Source organism: Diaphorina citri, unplaced genomic scaffold (genome assembly GCF_000475195.1).
Source record: "Diaphorina citri unplaced genomic scaffold, Diaci psyllid genome assembly version 1.1 scaffold171, whole genome shotgun sequence".
NCBI classification, from domain to species: domain Eukaryota; kingdom Metazoa; phylum Arthropoda; class Insecta; order Hemiptera; family Psyllidae; genus Diaphorina; species Diaphorina citri.
In genome coordinates this window covers 92170-114200 of record NW_007377608.1, presented here as the reverse complement: position 1 = coordinate 114200, position 22031 = coordinate 92170, and the positions used below count along the sequence as shown (strand labels likewise).

Below are 22031 nucleotides of genomic sequence, written 5' to 3'. Positions count from 1 at the left end.
GAAATGGTTGAAATCTATGAATCCTAAGCTAATAATTTAGTTATTTTATTCAGAAAAGTCTTATCCCAAGTGTCAACAGTCCCTTTTTTCAATCCCTTTCCACCCTTTTTCTTTAGAAATGGTTGAAATCTATGAATCCTAAGCTAATAATTTAGTTATTTTATTCAGAAAAGTCTTATCCCAAGTGTCAACCGTTTTAAAGTTCACATTCAAAGGAGGTCCATTTTTATTTGACAGATCCTGAATCATTATTACTTTTCAGATCCTGAATCATTATTACTTTTCTTATTCTATTTGCTTTCCTTTTAGGTTATTCCAAATAGTATATTTCTAAAATAACAGATTATTATACCTTAGGATTATAAACTCTAATATAAACCCTTTCTCTCGATAGATTCCCTAATACCTAAATACAATAATGATAACTTTAGATATAACTTAATAACTTTAGATATACCTATATTATTTTGGTAACTAGGTTTAGATATCGTAGATGATTATAGAGATTTAGATCATATTCAGGGAGTTATAGCTGGAATAGCGTAGTCCTTCACAACTCGCCTCAGACGACTTACACACAGAACATTTACAGGACAGCGCCTCCAAATATCGGTACACTTCAGTTCCCTGTTGAGTCCCTTTTTTCAATCCCTTTCCAGCCTTTTTCTTTAGAAATGGTTCAAATCTATGAATCTAGGCTAATAATTTAGTTATTTCATTTAGAAAAGTCTTATCCCAAGTGTCAACCGTTTTGAAGTTCACATTCAAAGGAGGTCCATTTTATTTGACAGATCTTGAATCATTATTACTTTTCTTATTCTATTTGCTTTTCTTTTAGGTTATTCCAAATAGTATATTTCTAAAAATAACAGATTATTATAACTTAGGATTATAAACTCTAATATAAACCCTTTCTCTCGATAGATTCCCTAATACCTAAATACGATAATGATAACTTTAGATATAACTTAATAACTTTAGATATACCTATATTATTTGGTAACTAAGCTTAGATATCGTAGATGATTATAGAGATTTAGATCATATTCAGGGAGTTATAGCTGGAATAGCGCAGGCCCTCACAACTCGCCTCAGACGACTTACACACAGAACATTTACAGGACAGCGCCTCCAAATATCGGTACACTTCAGTTCCCTGTTCCACGTTCTCTTCACAGTTGTTCAGAATGACCACTTTGAGGGCCCGCGCCCCGTGTTGGCACACCGGATGGTGGGATCGCTTGTATGGGAACCTCCAGTCTGATGTCTGGGGACAAAAGAGGGGGAGGGCAAATCGAGCTCTTTTTAGGGCCAGGATTTTGTCGAGGGGGGTCGAGAGTCCAAAGTCCAAACACTAATTGACCGGTTGGGGATACTCCAAATTTTTGGAGTCTGGCCTATGATAAAGGAGAAAAATTAAGCTCGAGGGGGGGGGGCTCAATAAAGACGGCCCTGGCTCTTTTTTAATGGTTCGGAAAAACGTTTGGGTTTGGGTCCTTCTTTTTGAATTATCCTACAAAGATCTTACCGTCAGCGTCAGTGGATATTTCCGAATCACAACTGAAGTTCAAATTTACCTCATTTGAGTGACAACTAATATTTACATTTTAAACTTTCCTCATTTTGATTCGCAAATCTCCAAATTACCTCATTTGGAGTCACAAATCTTCAAAATTATCTCATTTTGAGTCACAAGTACTCGAGTTTCTCTCATCTGAATCACAATTCTATCAAGTTTCATACTTCCAACTTACCTCATTCGAATCGCATCGTCCCCAACAGGACAAGACCTCAATGTCATCCCAACATTTCCGCCCCAGACTGTCGGTCTGAGACACCCTGTACTTGTAGACGCGTCGGTGGCAGTCCAATGTAATGTCCTGGTTAGCGGCACAGTAACTGAACAGGAGCAGCGTGAAACCGATGGTGGATTGGAGCATACTGAAAACAGGGAAAAAGGCCGGAATATGATTTATTGTATGACTTAAGGTAGAAACACACTCCCATCATGACACGTCACCTGAGGTCATGGTGAGTCAGAAAAATGTAGTTCAAATTTTTCAAATATTGTAGGTAATTTCGTTCAGGACAGCCACACTATTATTACGTCACGTGAGCTCACGTGTGTTTCTACCTTTGAAGTTTTTTCATTATGGGTGACCCAAAGGTATTTCATTTTGTTCCACTAGAACCAAGGGTCTCACTTTGAAAACAAAGTTAGTAACTGAGCAGGAGCAGCATAAACGCGATGGTGGATTGGAGCATACTGGAAACAGGGGAAGAGGCGGGTGACCCAAAGGTCAAATGTTTTTCATTATGATCATTTTTCTTCTTCCTTGCCTTTTCCCGTGTTCAGACGGGGTCGTTTTTCGTCAGCCTCTCAATCAGCCCCAACTAGGGTGATTGCTTTGGGCTGTGACATTTGGTTTCGATGGCTACAAAAAGTTTACGAGGGAATGCCCTTCGTACTCAACCATTGCTATTTTTTAGCAAAGAAAAAAGGACTAGAAACCAATACCTAGAATACGCCAGCACCAGTACTTACACTGAGATGAAGGACTGGGCAATAATAATGGTGCTTATTATTGCTATGCTATTTTTTAGCAAAGAAAAAAGGACTAGAAACCAATACCTAGAATACGCCAGCACCAGTACTTACACAGAGATGAAGGACTGGGCAATAGGGAGAAATTGCCAACGAATCGCTGTCTGTCTGATGTGAGGCTAACAACAGTGTGGAGCAGAGAACATAGAGCAGGTAGAGGGAAGGAACGACAAAGGGAAATGACGAGTTCAAATCGCATTGGGCTGAGAGCAAAAAGATCTATGCTCTTTTTTTTTTTTAAGAGGTTTGACAGAGGAAACTGTAACTGCTATGGTCTTATCGTCCCGAAATCGAAGAGAGAAGGAAGACAGGATAGGAAAAAGCCAGCCGTTCCGAGAACGAACATTATCCCATCAGGATAAAATCCGCCCCGGGCGGAAATCGAACCCGCGGCCTAGCGCTTACAAGGCAGACGCACTACCAACTAAGCTAAGTAGGCTGGCTCTATGCTCTTTTCTCTCCGGTGCACTCTGGTTTTAGCCTTAGCCATGTTAAATTCTGTTGGATAAATACTGACACTCTTAGTGGTTAGTGGAATGACAAAGCTTGACATTTCCCATATAAAGGTAGAAACACACTAACATGAATAAACCTAACGTACAGATATAGATACTTTACGAAGAGAACCGTTCAGCGTGGAAAGTAACTGAAAGGGTGACTGTATGAAATTCTCTTGTTAATCCTCGTAAGTTTATTGAAGACTTTGTTGATATTCCTATGGAAAACCCTGATCACCCGGCTGGCATGAACCTCTATTTACCTAATGAGTTCAAAGGACAAAGCTAAATTGATCCTTCGAAAGTCTAGTGCCATTAAAAAGAAGCGTAAATTATGCATAAAATAGGTAGTTGGATCAAAAGCTGAATAAATCAGCTTTCCTTTAGAAGCCTTTTTTCACCCATTGTCTAAATTATGCATAAAATAGGTAGTTGGATCAAAAGCTGAATAAATCAGCTTTCCTTTAGAAGCCTTTTTTCACCCATTGCCTGGAAATTACTGGTTTTAGCCTTGCAAAAAGATCTATGCTCTTTTCTCTCCGGTCCACACTGGTTTTAGCCTTAGCCATGTTAAATTCTGTTGGATAAATACTGACACTCTTAGTGGTTAGTGGAATGACAAAGCTTGACATTTCCCTCGGTTGAAACAAAGGTAATAAGTAAGTGGTAAGTCTCCGATAAACGAGGTTAGAAAAATCCTTAATAACACAAAGGCAGGGGAAAAAATACGCCCTTTACTTTGTTCTCTTGTTTCTTATTAAATTACGTGGGTTAGTAAGGCAGGACATTTTTTTACTCTCTTTCGTCGTCAATTTTCTTCTTCTTCTTCTTCTCCTCCTCCTCCTTCGTCTTCTCCTCCTCCTTCTTCTCCTTCTCCTCCAGTCCTCCTCCTCCTCCTTCTTCTTCCTCATCATCATCATCATCATCATCATCATCATCATCATCATCATCATCATCATCTTCTTCTTCTTCTTCTCCTCCTTCTTCTTCTTCTCATCCTCCTCCTCCTTCTTCTTCTTCTTCTTCTTCTTCTTCTTCTTCTTCTTCTTCTCCTTCTCCTCCTCCTCCTCCTTCTTTCAGTAAGGGAATTCAAAGCATTACCTCAGAAGCCAAGCTCAACAAACCGTTAAATCCCCTAACGAAATAACACAAAGGCAGGGAAAAAAATACGCCCTTTACTTTGTTCTCTTGTTTCTTATTAAATTACGTGGGTTCGTAAGGCAGGACATTTTTTTACTCTCTTTCGTCGTCAATTTTCTTCTTCTTCTTCTTCTTCTTCTTCTTCTTCTTCTTCTTCTTCTTCTTCTTCTCCTCCTCCTTCTTCTCCTTCTCCTCCAGTCCTCCTCCTCCTTCTTCTTCTTCTTCTTCACCACCATCATCATCATCATCATCATCATCATCATCATCATCATCATCATCATCATCATCATCATCATCATCATCATCATCAACATGAGTTACGGTTGACGCTTCGAGTCCGTTGGTTAGATAACTTTTTTCTCGCTTCACAAAAAAAGTTGTATCACAAAAACATAACACTTTAGCGCGAGAAGAATCGAGAGCGAAGAAAAATGCAAGTTTAATTAGCGCCAGAATTTTCAAATTCGAGGGCTGAAAATGTCGACATGAGCAGTCCGAAGCGCTCGCTATTGGTCCTTACAGTTGACGCTTCGAGTCCGTTGGTTAGATAACTTTTTTTCTCGCTTCACAAAAAAGTTGTATCACAAAAACATAACACTTTAGCGCGAGAAGAATCGAGAGCGAAGAAAATGCAAGTTTAATTAGCGCCAGAATTTTCAAATTCGAGGGCTGAAAATGTCGACATGAGCAGTCCGAAGCGCTCGCTATTGGTCCGTGCTGAGCGCAAGAATTTCAGTGCTTCCCAAAGTGGAGGGTACGCTTTGAGTTCTTCTTCTTCTTCTTCTTCTTCTTCTTCTTCTTCTTCTTCTTCTTCTTCTTCTTCTGGGTGCGCTTTGAGTGCCTTTCAGTCCGACGGGGACGTGGCTCTCTGATGTTAGCCTTCTGAAAGGGAAGATTCCTCTACCTACCTATCCTATCACTTATAGTTGATCAGTACCTATAGGTACCTACATATTGGAAATCAGATGATTGGTTGCCAAAAGATGAGTGTTCCACCGCCGTTTTTATTTCGTAGCAATGGAACAACTGCTACATTAGACGCTTGTGGCCTGTGTCGTAGCATGCCTCCTCCTCCTCCTCCTCCTCCTCCTTCTTTCAGTAAGGGAATTCAAAGCATTACCTCAGAAGCCAAGCTCAACAAACCGTTAAATCCCCTAACGAACGCGTTACCACTGGACCAACCGTGCCCCCCTTATAGTTTAACATAATAATTATAGTCTTCTCCATCCTTCACTGTGTTGAAGACCTTAAGGTAATAATTTCTTTTCTTCAGTGAACTATCAACCAAATTGAAAGGTTTACCAAACTGAAATGTCCATATAATAATAATAATAATAGTGCTTATTTATACTGCTCGCATAGGACTGAAAAGTCCCTTTACTCCAGCAGTAGGCTACTACTATTATACCTAAAGGACAGGAAATTGGAAGGAGGGTGGGTATCTTGAATGAGATTAACTACCTAGGTAGGTATGAAGATATTCGGATAATTGGACCTACCTATTTGTTTATGTATATTCATGAAGATTGTAGTATGTTACACTGTACCTACCCGTACCTATCTACATAGTACAGCCTAGGTACATAATACGTACCAGATAATTATCTGGTACAGTACATAATAGTACGTCTACTTAAAAGTTTATAGGTAGTAAGAGTAAGGCACATTGCATAGCTAAAGTATTTCCAGGCGATCACCTGAAATAATTTCCTATTTACCCAATGAAATATGGAGTCCAGTGAGATTCATTTTCATAGTTCATGTAGGTACCTACTGGGTACCTAGTTACCTACCTACCAATGGCATGGAGTCTGTTATGTCTATGACATAGAAATTTAATTCTCTTAATTCTTACTACCTAGCTACATAATTATGTACCCACTTTACAGTCTTTACAGTAGGTAAGCAAATAGGAAGGTCCTAAAACTTTCAAAAAAATAAATATTAAATAAATACATACCTACCTCATAGATAATAATAAAAGTCTGTAAGGATAAATAATGAAAAAAAAAAAAACTATGGCATAATTTCATTTTTCCAAACAAATCGCCCTGACAAATGGCAAAATTCAATCATAAGTCTTGAGCAACTCTAGTATTATATTTTTTCACTAGTCCTTGGGCTGTGTAAACAAAAGTATATACCTAAGGTAAACATAATGTAAACAATAATAAAATTTCCCCCAGTTTTTCCTGTCCCATTTCTTCCCATAAAGTTTTTTTCCTGTGCATTTTTCTGGATATTCGCGGGAAAATAAAGCCCCCGATGTTTTTACATTTCCTACTTCCCTAGTCATAAACATAACTGGTAGGTGGGTACATAAACATATTATCTACATTATGTCTAGGTGCACTGTTGAATTTCAGAATTCTTTATCGCTCTGGAACGGATTAAAACTGGATTAACTAAAAATGCCATCGTGCAGACATCACTGCATAGATTGGGCTTAAAATAAGTACAGCATTATTCAATTTTGGACTAACTTTTTCTGAATGAAACTTTGGCAAGTGGATGGAAATATTCAATAAGTTGGGCTTAAAATAAGTACAGCATTATTCAATTTTGGACTAACTTTTTCTGAATGAAACTTTGGCAAGTGGATGGAAATATTCAATAACTATGGACAATACGAAAATTGATTAAAAATAGACCGTTTTGTTCAGCTAAACAAAAGCATTATCAGCAACGCGATACCTGGAATATTATGCTCCATTGGAGGAAGAAGAAGAAGAAGAGACCTTTGTCCAGCAGTGGACAGATAACGGTTGTCTAAATGTCAATGATGATGATTATGAGCTATGACTCTTATGAGTCAACATGGATTTTATTTTGGACAATCCAAAATATTGAGATCCGTCAATGACTTTGGAGTTTAATGTCCATCTATGCTGGCTTTGCTCTTTTTCTATGACAAATGTAAGTAAACTATCCACGTAGTTCCCTTCACCAATTTCATCCACGGTTCTTCCTACCTTCCATACTCCTTCCCCGATTTTTCCCCCACCCTTCTCATTTACCTCCCCTACCCTCCTGTCTCATCCACCTATGCTTTTCCCTAATACCCACCACATCTACCTACCTATCTTTATCCCACACACCCATACCTCGTACCTGGTAAACTACCTATCTATCGCTGTAATTCACCAATTTCATCCACGTAGTTCCCTTCGACAATTTCATCCACGGTTCTTCCTACCTTCCATACTCCTTCCCCTATTTTTCCCCCACCCTTCTCATTTACTTTCCCTACCCCCCTGTCTCATCCACCTATGCTTATCCCTAATACCCACCACATCTACCTACCTATCTTTATCCCACATAATATACCCACCCATACCTCATACCTATCCCCCCCCCCCCCCCCCCCTCTCAGTTGATGCTTTGAAACGTATTAATCTTTGACAAACATCGTCAAAAGACATTATTCATTGTCGAATTCCAATCAGAAAAGAAAACCTTCCTTTCGGTCCTCATCAGTTGAAGGGGTTTTACTAAAAAAGGGCCCAAAACACGAAAATTGAGTTTTGATTTTAAAAAGAGGTAAGAGATTTCCTTTGAAAAATGCATATTTATTGGGAGGAGGTATTTTCTAGGTCGCGGATTCAACTCTTTTGAGGGGCGAATTCTATCCTTGACAGATTTCGTTTACCCTCAACAGGTTCATTCCCGGAACGTCTGGCTTGCTTTCTTGGCATACCTACCTGGCATATCGCCAAAACAGAAAAAAGAGTATTTCACACATCTTGATAAATAATGGAGATATAGACACCACTATTTTTGAGATCAATTTTTAACAATATTCCGAATTAGAAAATCCGTTTCACTCAGGGTGTAAACACTCTAAATAGGTTCAGGCCCCTTTTTTCATCAAACCCTTCTATTAATTCTAAAGTTTGCTTTGCAATCAATTTATCTGTGTTCTTCTAACCTACATCATCATAATAGGTACCTTCCTACATCTGAAGTGTACCTGGAAGATATAGGTAGAACCTACCTCAATAGAAGTGTCACCGTGTTATTGTTCTGTGCGTATAATATCTCTAGTAGCGCGGTCAAACTTTCTTGACTTGGCGGGGCGGAGCGCTACCGCGCTCCTTAATACTTGATTATATTCTTCTGTTTTGATATATTCATTCAATAGTGGTACAAGGCATCTTTTTATCAAAATTTTTGGTATTTGAGTTAGTGTAATTGGTAATATATTTAAAAGCTTGGGCGCTAGGTATATAAAATGTCTTCTTACTGTTTCTTTTTTAATATTGTATAAAGGTGTAGATCCATTATGTCTGGTAATATTATTTGTTCTATTTAATGTGTTGTTTATTTCTCTTTTGTTTATAAAATAAAGTATTTTGTATAAATATATCTGTGTAATATTGAACACATCAAATTCTTTATATAATAATTTAGTACTATATCTTCTATGTTTGTTCATAATAATTCGAAGTATTATGTTGTCTAAACACTCTAAATAGGTTCAGGCCCCTTTTTTCATCGAACCCTTCTATTAATTCTAAAATTTGCTTTGCAATCAATTTATCTGTGTTCTTCTAACCTATATTATCATAGGTACCTTCCTACATCTGAAGTGTACCTGGAAGATAGGTAGGTACCTATACCTCAATAGAAGTGTCACCGTGTTATTGTTCTGTGTAATCAATGGGAGATTGGGAGATGAGTCCAGAATACTGTGTCAATGTTTGGAGAGGGTTTCCGGGTATTACATAAGAGGGGAATCTCAAAAGAACGACAGAATTTATGTATTTATGTAGGTATGTACCTAATATGCACCTATGCAGATAAACATCATGCACTCAAATGCATCAGGTATGTAGGTACCTACCAATAGATTGGAAAGATTCCTACATTATAATGATTAGGTATGTATGTAGTTTCTCCTCAGCCTCTGAGGCCGAGTGGGTGCAATTGGACTTGCAAACCAGAGGTCACGGGTACAATTCCCGGCTGTGTCGATTTTTCTTTCTCGGTGTTTTTATTTCGGGGTGAACTCAACAACTTTGTATGGACAATAAAGTACCTGAGTAAAAAGATTTGTAAGTATCCGTGTTCCAGGTCTTAAGAACCTGGGACACTGCTTATGTAATCAAGGAAAATATTTTGTTCAAACATTCGAATACAGATAGGTATGTAGTTAGGGCACTTTCAATTTTTCCATTTCTCCCAAATGTGTTTGACTCGTGGAAGCCCCTAATTCTAGACGAATCCTTAAACATAACAAGTGTCTCCTTCAACATCGAGAATTCTATGGAAATTGAATAATATCATTCTTCATGTAGGTATACCTCTACGTTCCTAGAGAGGACATACCTCTACTTACGTTCCTAGAGAGGACATACCTCTACTTAGGTTCCGTTTATTAAACACACAATCCCTGATGTCTCGTTGAGAATTGTCTGAATTCGGGGTAAGATTCCCCCCTGTCTGGTGGGGTATCCAGGAAGCTGTGATAATGCTTAAACTATGTACAAAGTACATAAATGCTCATATAGGTATAGGAATAGTAAGTGTATTAATAGGTACTGATGATGAATTCCATCGACCTTTGTTTGTTTAATGATCTTAACATTGAGTAATGTAGGTGGTAAGGTTTACGATGGGGAGCAGGGTTTTCAATTGATGATGAATTGATGCGAACTATTACATACTTTCATGAAGTCGTAACAAGAACCTAAAGGACACACACCTAAGGACAACCTAAAGGACACCTAAAGGACACAAAATAACTACCTAACTAAGGTAACGCCGGAGGGTAGAAAACGCCTCCGGCGTTAACCTCGCCTAGTGGTTACCTTCCACTCAAGAGTCTATTATTATTATTATTATTATTATTATTATTTTGTATAGATGTCACACTGTATCTATGTAGGTAGTACAGTACATAGTAGGTATACATAAGAGTACCTATGTACGTGTAGGTATTCAAAATTTTATAGGTAGGTAGAGGCACATTGCATAGCTAAAGTATTTCTAGGCGACCACTTGAAATGCCTCTTGACACTTGCTTCATAACTACCTACCAATGACATGGACCAGTGATTTTTTTTTTTTTTTTTTTTTTTAAGTAAAATAGGATCTAAAGATGCTCCCGCATTACGCTGTTAGAAAATCAACAAAAAATTCGTGCAAAACCGAAGCAAGTGCTCTCTAATGGGGAACACTTGAGTTTTTTTTTTCATGGGATCTTCACAGAAAAAGCGCGCGTATTTGAATTGCTGGAATCAGTTAAAATCGCATTTTTCGAAAATTTTGAGTTACTCACATTTTGTTCTAGGTGTGCGATAGGTAAACGAGAAATGCTCGTATAGGCACTATATGTAGTACCTTTCCAAGAATTTCAAGCAAAATGAAAGTCATTCAATGTACTTGTACCTACTAGTATTCTTCCTATAGTATAGGTAACACCAATTACGTATAGGTACAATATTTAAATACATGTAAGTAAAACTCCATCCTATTTTCTAATACATGGTAGTTACCTACCTATTTACCTAGGTATGATTACCTACCTCTCAATCTAGGTATGATTACCTATACTATACATACCTACTTAATATTATAATCTAGCACCCACCCAACAGCCCATCACCCAAACATACGTGTTTCCTTTAACTAAAGCTTCCGAAGATCTTTATTCGATTCCCACTGCTGTCAAGAACTCCATTTATCAACTAATAATGCTGTCCATGTCCTACTGATCTCTCTCTCTCCCTCTTTCTCCCTCCCTCCCCCTCCCTCTACTTCTTCCTCAAGGAGGTTTGAAAGCTAAGGTTGACACTTATTTATGGAGACACATTGGGAAAGAATGAAAAGGAGGCACGGATTTCTGGGGGGGAGTAAAGAAGGGGAAACTGTTGGATAGCTTTGGGAGGGAGGTTTGAATGGGACTTATGGGAGGGAGGTATAGATTGAGAGGTAGGTATAGATTGGGAGGTAGGTATAGATTGGGAGGGAATTTTATTGGAGGTGTAGGAGGTAACATGGACTTGTACTTTTCAAGACCCTAGGGTACAACGTGAGTGAACTTCAAGATGTCACAGGCGACAAGCCGGACCCTCCGAGTTGAGTTGTTAATTGAAAAGAAGAAGAATGGGGGATAGAAGAAAAAGAAAAAAAATGAGTAGGTAGGTATATATATAAAAAAAAACCTATTTCTTCTTCCTCTATGTTTTCCGCTCCACTCTGTCTTCAGCCTAGCCGTACAGATTGTTGATTTACCAATCAGACAAATTAATTATGGAACAAACAAACAGAGATCTCAAGTAAGTAAAACCATGTAAAAATGGAGATCATTAGCATCGGTAATTGATTGAGTAAAACTCGATAGGTTAGGAGTGCCTTTCAGTCCGATGGAGACATGGCCCTCTGATTCAGGGAAGGTTAAACCAAAAGGTTTACAAACCAAAGTGTACATAGCGCACACCTAGATCAAAAGGTGAGTAAGTCAAAAAATTGAATTTTTCAGAAATCGAAAAAAACCTTTTATTTTCCACATTTCTTGGTCCTTTGTAAAACGAAATAGTTCTACGGGAGGAAAGTAAACACAAAACAGCTACGCACACATTATTTTCAATCTATTTAACATCGTTCTGACTTTTTTTTAGGAAAATAAAACGTGTGAGCTCACCTCGAACGCCTACATATTGTGACGTTTACGTAAATATTTTGCAAGGGCGGGGGAAATTTGTATGAAATATGTTGTGAACTATAGGCAGGTACCTATGGAGGTTTTTATTGCCAATTCAGCAAAAAAGAAAAATCTAGGTGTATGTGACGTGGAAAAATAAATGTAGTGAACATGAAAGTTAATGAAAAATAGATAAGTACATATTTTGCAAGGGCGGGGGAAATTTGTATGAAATATGTTGTGAACTATAGGCAGGTACCTATGGAGGTTTTTATTGCCAATTCAGCAAAAAAGAAAAATCTAGGTGTATGTGACGTGGAAAAATAAATGTAGTGAACATGAAAGTTAATGAAAAATAGATAAGGAATCATATCATAATAGGCTTCCCCTCTTTTCCTGTAATGGTACAGAGAGGCCCGGAAATTTGGAAATTTATCAGGTTTTTGCTGACGAAAAAAAAACAATTCAGCAAAAAAGAAAAATCTAGGTGTATGTGACGTGGAAAAATAAATGTAGTGAACATGAAAGTTAATGAAAAATAGATAAGGAATCATATCATAATAGGCTCCCCCTCTTTTCCTGTAATGGTACCTACAGAGAGGCCCGGAAATTTGGAAATTTATCAGGTTTTTGCTGACGAAAAAAAAAGTCCCTGTGGTATCTATCACTGTGTAATTTGTCGTGTTCGTCTTAAGTCATACATACGACGGTAAGAGTATTGTTATGTTAAACATTGATGTAAATCCTGTCGTGGTTAACCGCAGTATCAACCTAACAAAAGCCTGCTCATCTGGAAACTTACGATTTGTGTTTGATAGAGAGCTTAAATTGGTTAGTTTGCACATAAACAGTGGGCACTTATGGCAACAAACAAAGTCTAAGTATTGTTATGTTAAACATTGATGTAAATCCTGTCGTGGTTAACCGCAGTATCAACCTAACAAAAGCCTGCTCATCTGGAAACTTACCAGGAACCACTTACATGAACATATCATGTAAATATTTAAATGTCAATTCAATTCCATTACAGTCTCTTCCTTCTTCATTCTAGTTTTAACAAAACTCCAATTTAGATAGACCAGTGGTGGGCGCACTAAATTTTCCTTCTTCATTCTAGTTTTAACAAAACTCCAATTTAGATAGACTAGTGGTGGGCGCACTAAATAAATCTATGAAGGCATATGACGAACAATGTCCGTTTTCAATTTAATCAAACTCGATAGAAGCCCCACTCTAAACCACAAAATTGCTTTGTTTTACAAATTGAATTCTATGTATAGCCAAAAGTCAACAATGAACGAATGCATCAGTTTTCTACGAAACCCATATTATTCCATACCTAGCTATCTACATACATTTGATTTTATAGATACCTATCTATTACATATACCTACCTCTTCCTACTACAGCCCGTTCCGGTACCTATACCTACATAATATACAAACATATAATATGTATATTATGTATATTTACATTGGGACATTTATGTATTAACGACGCCTGACAATGTTTGTTTAATTTGTGGCATGATTTCCATTCCTCGGAAAGGCTTCGGAAAGAATGGAAACCACTCCAATCTCCACATGGTCGAGTGATGTTTTCATTGGAAATTTAGGTGTAAGTCTAAAAGCAGGATATGTTTTTTGTCCATTAGGCGTTTCAACTGTCGCATGTCACAATCACACATTAACGTTGTAAAAGTTAACTACCTACATTCGTCCTATTCCATTATTGTTATACACTGAATGAGCGAATTTTAGTACCTATTTTGTAACAGCCTGCACCCCGCACTATACATGTTATGCTGGGACAAGAGGGAGTCATGTTCAACATAGTTGTATAGCAAAGGTCCCGAAATTTATCTCTCAAGCGGCATGTCAGTTAGAAAGTACAGCACGTATTTTCGAATTCCTATACCTACAAACACCATTTTTCCACGTCCTTAGCTCCCTCCTATTATCTAATGGCAGAAGATTTCTGTAATTGAAGGTATTTTCAGTTTCATCCAGAATTCTATTGGATGGTTTAAGCAAGATGTAACTATTTCATTCTAAAGGAAAGTGGGAGGGAGACGATGGGATAGAAAACAACAAAGTTCAAAGAAAGATACAGATAAATACCCTCATTTCCTTATCTATTGATTAAATTTATGTCCAATCAAATGGATTGATGGAACAATTATGTCAACTATGCAAACAGCTATCTCATAATGGGGCTCAACCACTTTTTTTTTACTTCGCTTATAAAGGAAGTTCGAAACACGCTGATTGCAATAGAAATGCTTAAAATTTCATTTGAGGCTTCCTAAGAGGAGAAATCTTCGTTTGAAAAGGGGGAGTAAAGAAGGGAAACTGTTGGACAGCTTTGGAAAGGAGGTGTGAATGGATGTATGTGAGGGAGGTATAGATGTGGAGAGGGTTGTACTGGTGTAGGAGGTATGGAACATGGACTTGTACTTTTCAAGACCCTAAGGTACAACGTGAGTGAACTTCAAGATGTCACAGGCGACAAGCCGGACCCTCCGAGCTGAGTTGTTAATTGAAAAGAAGAAGAATGGGGGATAGAAGAAAAAGAAAAAAAAATGAGTAGGTATATATATATATAAAAAAAAAAACTATTTCTTCTTCCTCTATGTTTTCCGCTCTACTCTGTCTTCAGCCTAGCCGTGCAGATTGTTGATTTACCAATCAGACAAATTAATTATGGAAAAATAGAGATCATTAGCATCGGTAATTGATTGAGTAAAACTCGACAGGTTAAATGAATGATTGATAGTACACACCTCCAAGAATAATTTATTACTAACTTATAGGTAATTATGTTATTAAGTTCATATATTGACACCTAACAATAATAGGTAGATAATTACTTCTCTACGATACTCATTTATTCATTCATTCATTACTTTATTACTATTGTATCGAGATTACTTATAGTTATACCTAGGTACCTAGCTAAGTATCCATTCATCATGGGGATTTGCGAACCAAGTCTGTCCATGTGTTGGGTTAGAGCTAGAGCTACACCAAATTCAATGGCAACCTTCAGACAGGTTAAATGAATGATTGATCGTACACACCTCCAAGAATAATTTATTACTAACTTATAGGTAATTATGTTATTAAGTTCATATATTGACACCTAACAGTAATAGGTAGATAATTACTTCTCTACAATACTCATTCATTCATTCATTCATTCATTACTTTATTACTATTGTATCGAGATTACTAAACTTATGGTTATACCTAGGTACCTAGCTAGGTATCCATTCATCATGGGGATTTGCGAACCAAGTCTGTCCATGTGTTGGGTTAGAGCTAGAGCTACACCAAATCGATAGGTTAAATGAATGATTGATAGTACACACCTCAAAGAATAATTTATTACTAGCTTATAGGTAATTATGTTATTAAGTTCATATATTGACACCTAACAGTAATAGGTAGATAATTACTTCTCTACGATACTCATTCATTCATTCATTACTTTATTACTATTGTATCGAGATTACTTATAGTTATAGGTACCTAGCTAGGTATCCATTCATCATGGGGATTTGCGAACCAAGTCTGTCCATGTGTTGGGTTAGAGCTAGAGCTACACCAAATTCAATGGCAACCTTCATCCGAGTGATCGTGACCTAGCCCGATGTTTGACGACTAGAGCCGAAGATCATCCGGAGTACCAAGTACCAAGCAAGGGGAATATTGTGGTAAAGTTGGTATACAGGGTACGGTATTAGGTGAGAGACATGACTTGAATAAAATTAGTCATTTCTTATTTCTTCCACTTCTTTTTTTAGAATTTCGTTCTGCTAGCGCAGCGGTCGGCCCAGACCGGTGCTCGGCAAAAGCATGTGGAATGGTGTATATTATGGGAACGAACGCGCCTGTACGCACCTACACAAGCCTACACGCGCCTGCTCGGCGCGCCACGAACTTTAGTGTTCCCACGGCGCCGAGTACCAAGTACCGAGCGAGGGGAGTCTTGTGGTAAAGTTGGTATACAGGGTACGGTATAGGAGATGGGAGCCATGACTTGAATTTCGGGAATCGGTTCCGTTATAGGTTATAGACCATTCATCGTGCTATCATACACAAAAAGCACAATCTGAGGCTTAGGTGTAGGGGCTAAACAGCCCTAAAGGATGATTTGCTTCTACGAATGACTTGAATTCCCCTTTCCCGCTTACTGGTAAATATCCACTCCCTTCTACAGAAAACATGGGGAAACAGATTTTCCTTTCGGGGAAATTTCGGAAACGGAACTGATTCCGGTGGCGAGTGGCGAGCCATCTTAGATTTTCTGTGGTTTGGTGCAATTTCGATTTATTCAGTTTCGGGAACCGGTTTCCGAAAGTGTCTCCCGTAAGGAAAATTCGCCTCAGCTTTCCTTTTTCCATGGAAGAATGAAATTCTGAAAAAGTGGAAGGAATAAGAAGTGATAATAGGGGATTCCCCTTCAATCCTTTGTATATAGGGAGTACAGGGATATTAGAGACACTAATTGACGCATTCAACTAAACAGTGATTCATTTTGAACTAATAGACCATTCAACGTGCTGTCACCGAACAACGGACCACTGGAAATTCTGAAAAAGTGGAAGAAATGAGAAGTGATAATAGGGGATTCCCCTTCAATCCTTTGTATATAGGGAGTACAGGGATATTAGAGACACTAATTGACGCATTCAACTAAAAGGGGGGGCCCATGTAGTCACTCTCTTGCACAAACTTGACCCTGTAATTAGTTATTTACAGCTGTAAAAGCATTCTTATAGGAGACGTGAAACACAATATCAGAGACTGAAATGAGTGAGAGAGAACATGAAATGAAAACCTCTTGCTCTCTCACTCCGTCTTCAACATGTTATATAACGTAAACATTTTATGAATTAGAATAATCGGTTTTGAGGGAAATCGATTATCAAAACTAGCGAGTTATCGATTTCCATACATCGTTTTAACTAAGATGTATTTTATTAGGTATGGGTCGTTCGGTCTTTCTATCCCTTTGGGATTTTGAGCCCTTCTGATGGCAGAAGAAGACATTTTTAAAAACAGGTTCCCTGAAATCTCTCTCTAATCCCTGTCCAAAAATAAATCTCTTTTGACACAATTTCTTTTTGGTGTTTCCGACATTCCCACCCTCTTGATGGTTTCGATTATTTTTGGGTTCAAACCGGTTTGAGAACGGTTCACTGTGATCATAGTCAGCTGATGATTTTGGATTCCTTCGACTCCTGACTCTTTTTCTGTAGGTTACAGTTTGACCACAGGTATATTACACAGGTTATAAGTTATAAGGAATGGTAGAGGAGACAGGAGAAGGTTACCTAAAAATAAAATGAAATATGTAATCTTATATTATAAGAACAATAATAAAATAATTACTAATAAGCAAAGACATGGAAGTCAACAAATTCATGGTTATATTCTTGAATGACGTCGACAGGGAAAGAAAAAAGAATAAGAGGGGTTTCCGACTATGTAGGCACGTGGTAAAGCACATTGACTCACAATCCGCAGGTACCGGGTTCAATACCGGTCGGGGCGGAAAATTTCTGACCGAATTTACCCAATGAAAACAATGTATGATTTTTAATAAAGGAAAGCTAAAGCAAAACCGTACGTATTGAAATAGTTCTTGAATAATTAGATACCTACTCTATCAGCCGCCATAATGCGATATGAACAAGCAAATAAATAAATTATACCTAGTTATCATACGTACATAGCTATCATATCTATTATTATCGTACATAGCAAAGCCATAGTAATCAGAGGGGTCATTTCTACAGTACTACCACAAGAACGATACATCGATTTATACGTATCGATAGTTAGAAGTATCGAATATTATAGTCACGAGTTCACGAGACCCTTACGATTCAACTTGATTATATAACACAAGTCCTCCGAACACAAGTAAAACCATGTGAAGAACGGTTTAAGTTGATTAATTTCTGTTTATTTCAATTTTTAGTGTTTATATTTTGTTATTTAGTTGTTTAAGTGGAAAATTCTAAGCATATTTCTTTATTTTTTAGTTATTTTTTTCCACCTTCTAGCAAGGTTCTATGTACTGTATTGGTGTTTTGTTATTATTTTCATGTTACGTTTGTTAAAGTGATTAGTGCTGTTTTGTTCGTTTGATTAATTATTTCGCCGGTTGCTGGGCGTCTCTGTTGTGTTTCGATCTGGCGGGTTGAGCAGGCTGGGCGTCTCCACTGTGCTCCGATCTGTCGGGCTGGGCACGCTGGGCGTCTCTGCTTGTGATCATAATCAGTTGTAGATTTTGGATTCCTTCGACTCCTGACTCTTTTTCTGTAGGTTACAGGTTGACCACAGGTATATTACACAGGTTATAAGTTATAAGGAATGGTAGAGGAGACAGGAGAAGATTACCTTTAAATAAAATGAAATATGTAATAATAAAATAATTACTAATAAGCAAAGACACGGAAGTCAACAAATTCATGGTTATATTCTTCAATGACGTCGACAGGGAAAGAAAAAAGAATAAGAGGGGTTTCCGACTATGTAGCCACCTGGTAAAGCACATTGACTCACAATCCGCAGGTACCGGGTTCAATACCGGTCGGGGCGGAAAATTTCTGACCGAATTTACCCAATGAAAACAATGTATGATTTTAAATAAAGGAAAGCTAAAGCGAAACCGTACGTATTGCAATAGTTCTTGAATAATTAGGTACCTACTCTATCAGCCGCCATAATGCGATATGAACGAGCAAATAAATAAATTATACCTAGTTATCATACGTACATAGCTATCATATCTATTATTATCGTTCATAGCAAAGCCATAGTAATCAGAGGGGTCATTTCTACAGTACTACCACAAGAACGATACATCGATTTATACGTATCGATAGTTAGAAGTATCGAATATTATAGTCACGAGTTCACGAGACCCTTACGATTCAACTTGATTATATAACACAAGTCCTCTGAACACAAGTAAAACCATGTGAAGAACGGTTTAAGTTGATTAATTTCTGTTTATTTCAATTTTTAGTATTTATATTTTGTTATTTAGTTGTTTAAGTGGAAAATTCTAAGCATATTTCTTTATTTTTTTAGTTATTTTTTCCCCCTTCTAGTAAGGTTCTGTATTGGTGTTTTGTTATTATTTTCATGTTACGTTTGTTAAAGTGATTAGTGCTGTTTTGTTCGTTTGATTAATTATTTCGCCGGTCATTTCGTCACCCTCATCATGGGATTGTCAGATGAACATGAACCCCTTGTTCCCAAATCAAACGGAACCAAAAAGTCCAAAGTTTCGTACGATGCAGTACCCCTGGTAAGTTCCCGGTGTGCCGGACCACTTTTTACTCCTACAGATTCCTTCGGGAATAAAATCATCCCAGACGAAATTTTCCCAATTTGAATGAAAATTTTTTCTTTATAAACTACGACGGAAAAATTGTTCACAATACATAGCAAAATGTTTCATAATACGTTACATAATTATTTACATTTACATGAATATGAGTATCTGCAAAGATCGTGGTTACATAATATCGCAGGATGATAACCTAGCCTAGAAGATGTTAATGTAAAACTAAAACCATGCTTTTTCAATTTCTTTCTTTCGAATTCTTCAGATTTTCATTCGGTTGAATGACGTGTAGGTAACCACAAAAATTGTCAATTTAGTTTATCCCTAGATACGCATTAAACAATAAGAATCAGTAGGTAGGTACCTAGATGTACCTACTTTTTTTGAACTATCAGTGAACACGATGCACTATCTTACCTAGCTATTCATTTATTCCTATAAAACTAGCCATTTGACTGGATTTAATTAAATTTTCATTTGGTTGAATGACTTGTAGGTAACTACAAAAAATTTAAATTTAGTTTATCCCTAGATACAATAAAAATCAGTAGGTAGGTACCTAGATGTACCTACTTTTTGAACTATCAGTGAACACGATGCACTATCTTACCTAGCTATTCATTTATTCCTATAAAACTAGCCATTTGACTGGATCTAATTAGATTTTGTGCTGGACGGCGGAGTTTGTGCTTATGAATTTTGAACAACAAAGAGTTTATTATTTAATTTTTCGCTGTTTAAGTATTTAAAGCCAAATGAAAGCCGTAAATATAGGTACCTACATATAATGAGATTTTTACCTGGGTAGGTAATACTTACCTTGTTTTTCTCCCTGTTTTCCTTGAAGTGTTTATTGACCAATAACTTCGCGGCGACATTTTATACGTCCATTTTGTAACTATTTTCAATGCCTCTACATTATAAACAAGGTCTCAAGTCTCAAGGTACTTATAAACCAAGATTTCGGACTATTGCCAAGACGCATGTCAAAATCTGTGGTAAATATTTTGGTATGTAGTTCTGTTCTGATTTGCAATTTGCATTATCATCTGACTTGCAAGAACTCTTGCGTTCTGCAGTGTGCAGGATTTGAAAACAGGTTGTACTGGACTGGTTCCAGTACAACATTGTATGCTTAAGATTCATATACCTATACGTAAAGATATTTACAGATTTGGGTAGGTAGGTACCAGGTTCAACAGAATTTCGGGAATATTTTTATTTGTACAATAATACCGAAACTCATGTTCATCTTTATTTTTGGTTCGTCCCAGGAAAACCCAAATGTGTGGTGGTGGCAAGGATATGTTATTTCTCAGTACACATATCGTACACACTCGAACATAATTTTAATTGGCGTTGTGTCCAACAACAACAGAACCAAAAACAACATATCGAGTAGGTATCTACTGATAATCAAACAAATTTTTACCTACTGCTAATGAGGTTTGGTTCTGTTGAATTTCAGATTTTTTACTTAAATCTGAAACTTGTGTCTTTCAGATTTTTTTTTTTTTTTTTTTTTTTAGGGGTGGGTTTGCAAAGAAGATCTAAGGAAAATCCAAGAAAGGAAAAATAAAAATAATTATAAATATAAACAAACAAGAAATATTTTTGGTAGGAAGACAATGTTTGGTAGGTAGGTGCGGAGGCGGAAAGCGATGGAATTATACCACAATGTTTGTAGGTAAGTAGGTAATTTACACCAGTGACGAAATACCTACAGATTACAAAACTTACCCTAACTCAGAGCGTTTTCAACCCTCCGTCTTTTCTTCAGATCTTATCTGAAATCACTCACCATCACCAACATTTTCAGCATTCTTCAAAAAACGAAAGATGGTTAGTTCAAAATAATTGGTTTGAGTAACACAATCCGATCACACTGCAGTGCGCCAGGCCAAGTTCTAGTAAGCACGCTTGTGTATCTTTGCAGCTCTACACGAACCGATTCGGCAGGTTTTTCTCTCCTTCATAGATCAGGTTCCTCTGAAGATGAAATTTTGAACTACATATATGTACCTACCTCACGTATTTTTTATTCTACTATTATTTTTATCTTACCTACCCTCAAAGAAAATGCCTCCCTTCGTCAGAGATTTTTCATAACACTGGAACCTCTTCGTTTCTTATGCGCCACAGGGAGTGTATAAAAATACTTAATTATGGATAACCTCAAAGCTTTCTAGTAAAAGCTTTCTACTCATGATTGGTAAAAATAGAGTTGTGACTTTCGTCAGAAACTAATAGGTCATCCCTAAAGGGGTTGTAGGTAGCTAAAAAAAAATCAATAGACAATACTAAAATTTCAAAATTTGTCTCGTTATGCTAGTAGAGAACGATTGATTTAGAGAACAAAACACCTACATAATTATATCCAGATGATAGGTAGCCCAAAAATACAACTTTGGGTTATTGCTTTTTTTATGGCCGCCTAAAAACTAGTTGATTATGCAATGTGCACAGCAAAAATAGTGGAGATGTCAAATCAACCGAAGGAGTTAGATTCAGTTAGAAGATGTGCCTATCCCTCTCCTCAGAGTAGAATATACCTACATAGGTAATAAGTAGGTATCTAAACATCAATTGTCCAGTCAGTAGGTATGATAATACGAAACGGAAAATTTCATAGGTACCTAATAAATTTATGTGCATATTTTTACTTTCCTTATTTTCAAGGGTATCTATTGTCCGTATAAGTACCTAAACATTGCATTTTTTCAAACAAGGCCACCAAAATTGTAAAATACCCCTTATCGGCATTACGAATAAAATTTAT

General features: G+C 37.2%; 1 protein-coding gene across 1 annotated transcript; it reads right to left on the bottom strand.

The window, feature by feature from the left end:
• Positions 1–772: 772 nt before the first annotated feature.
• On the bottom strand, positions 773–20189 carry LOC103505387 (thyrostimulin beta-5 subunit-like). Its single transcript, XM_008469717.3, has 3 exons — positions 20072–20189; positions 1755–1941; positions 773–1267 (listed from the first exon to the last, which is right to left on the bottom strand). The coding sequence occupies exons 1-3, from the start codon at positions 20128–20130 to the stop codon at positions 1037–1039; spliced, it is 477 nt and encodes a 158-aa protein (XP_008467939.1). The 5' UTR covers positions 20131–20189; the 3' UTR covers positions 773–1036.
• Positions 20190–22031: the final 1842 nt, after the last annotated feature.

Bases quoted from the DNA above. Each gene is read 5' to 3' on its own strand.
- LOC103505387 (XM_008469717.3), bottom strand. From the start codon at position 20,130: ATGTCGCCGCGAAGTTATTGGTCAATAAACACTTCAAGGAAAACAGGG. The intron at 1,942-20,071 runs GTAAGTATTACC...CCCTGTTTTCAG, and splicing joins AAAACAGGGAGAAAAACAAG to TATGCTCCAATCCACCATCG. The intron at 1,268-1,754 runs GTAAGTTGGAAG...TTTTGTCCCCAG, and splicing joins GACGATGCGATTCGAATGAG to ACATCAGACTGGAGGTTCCC.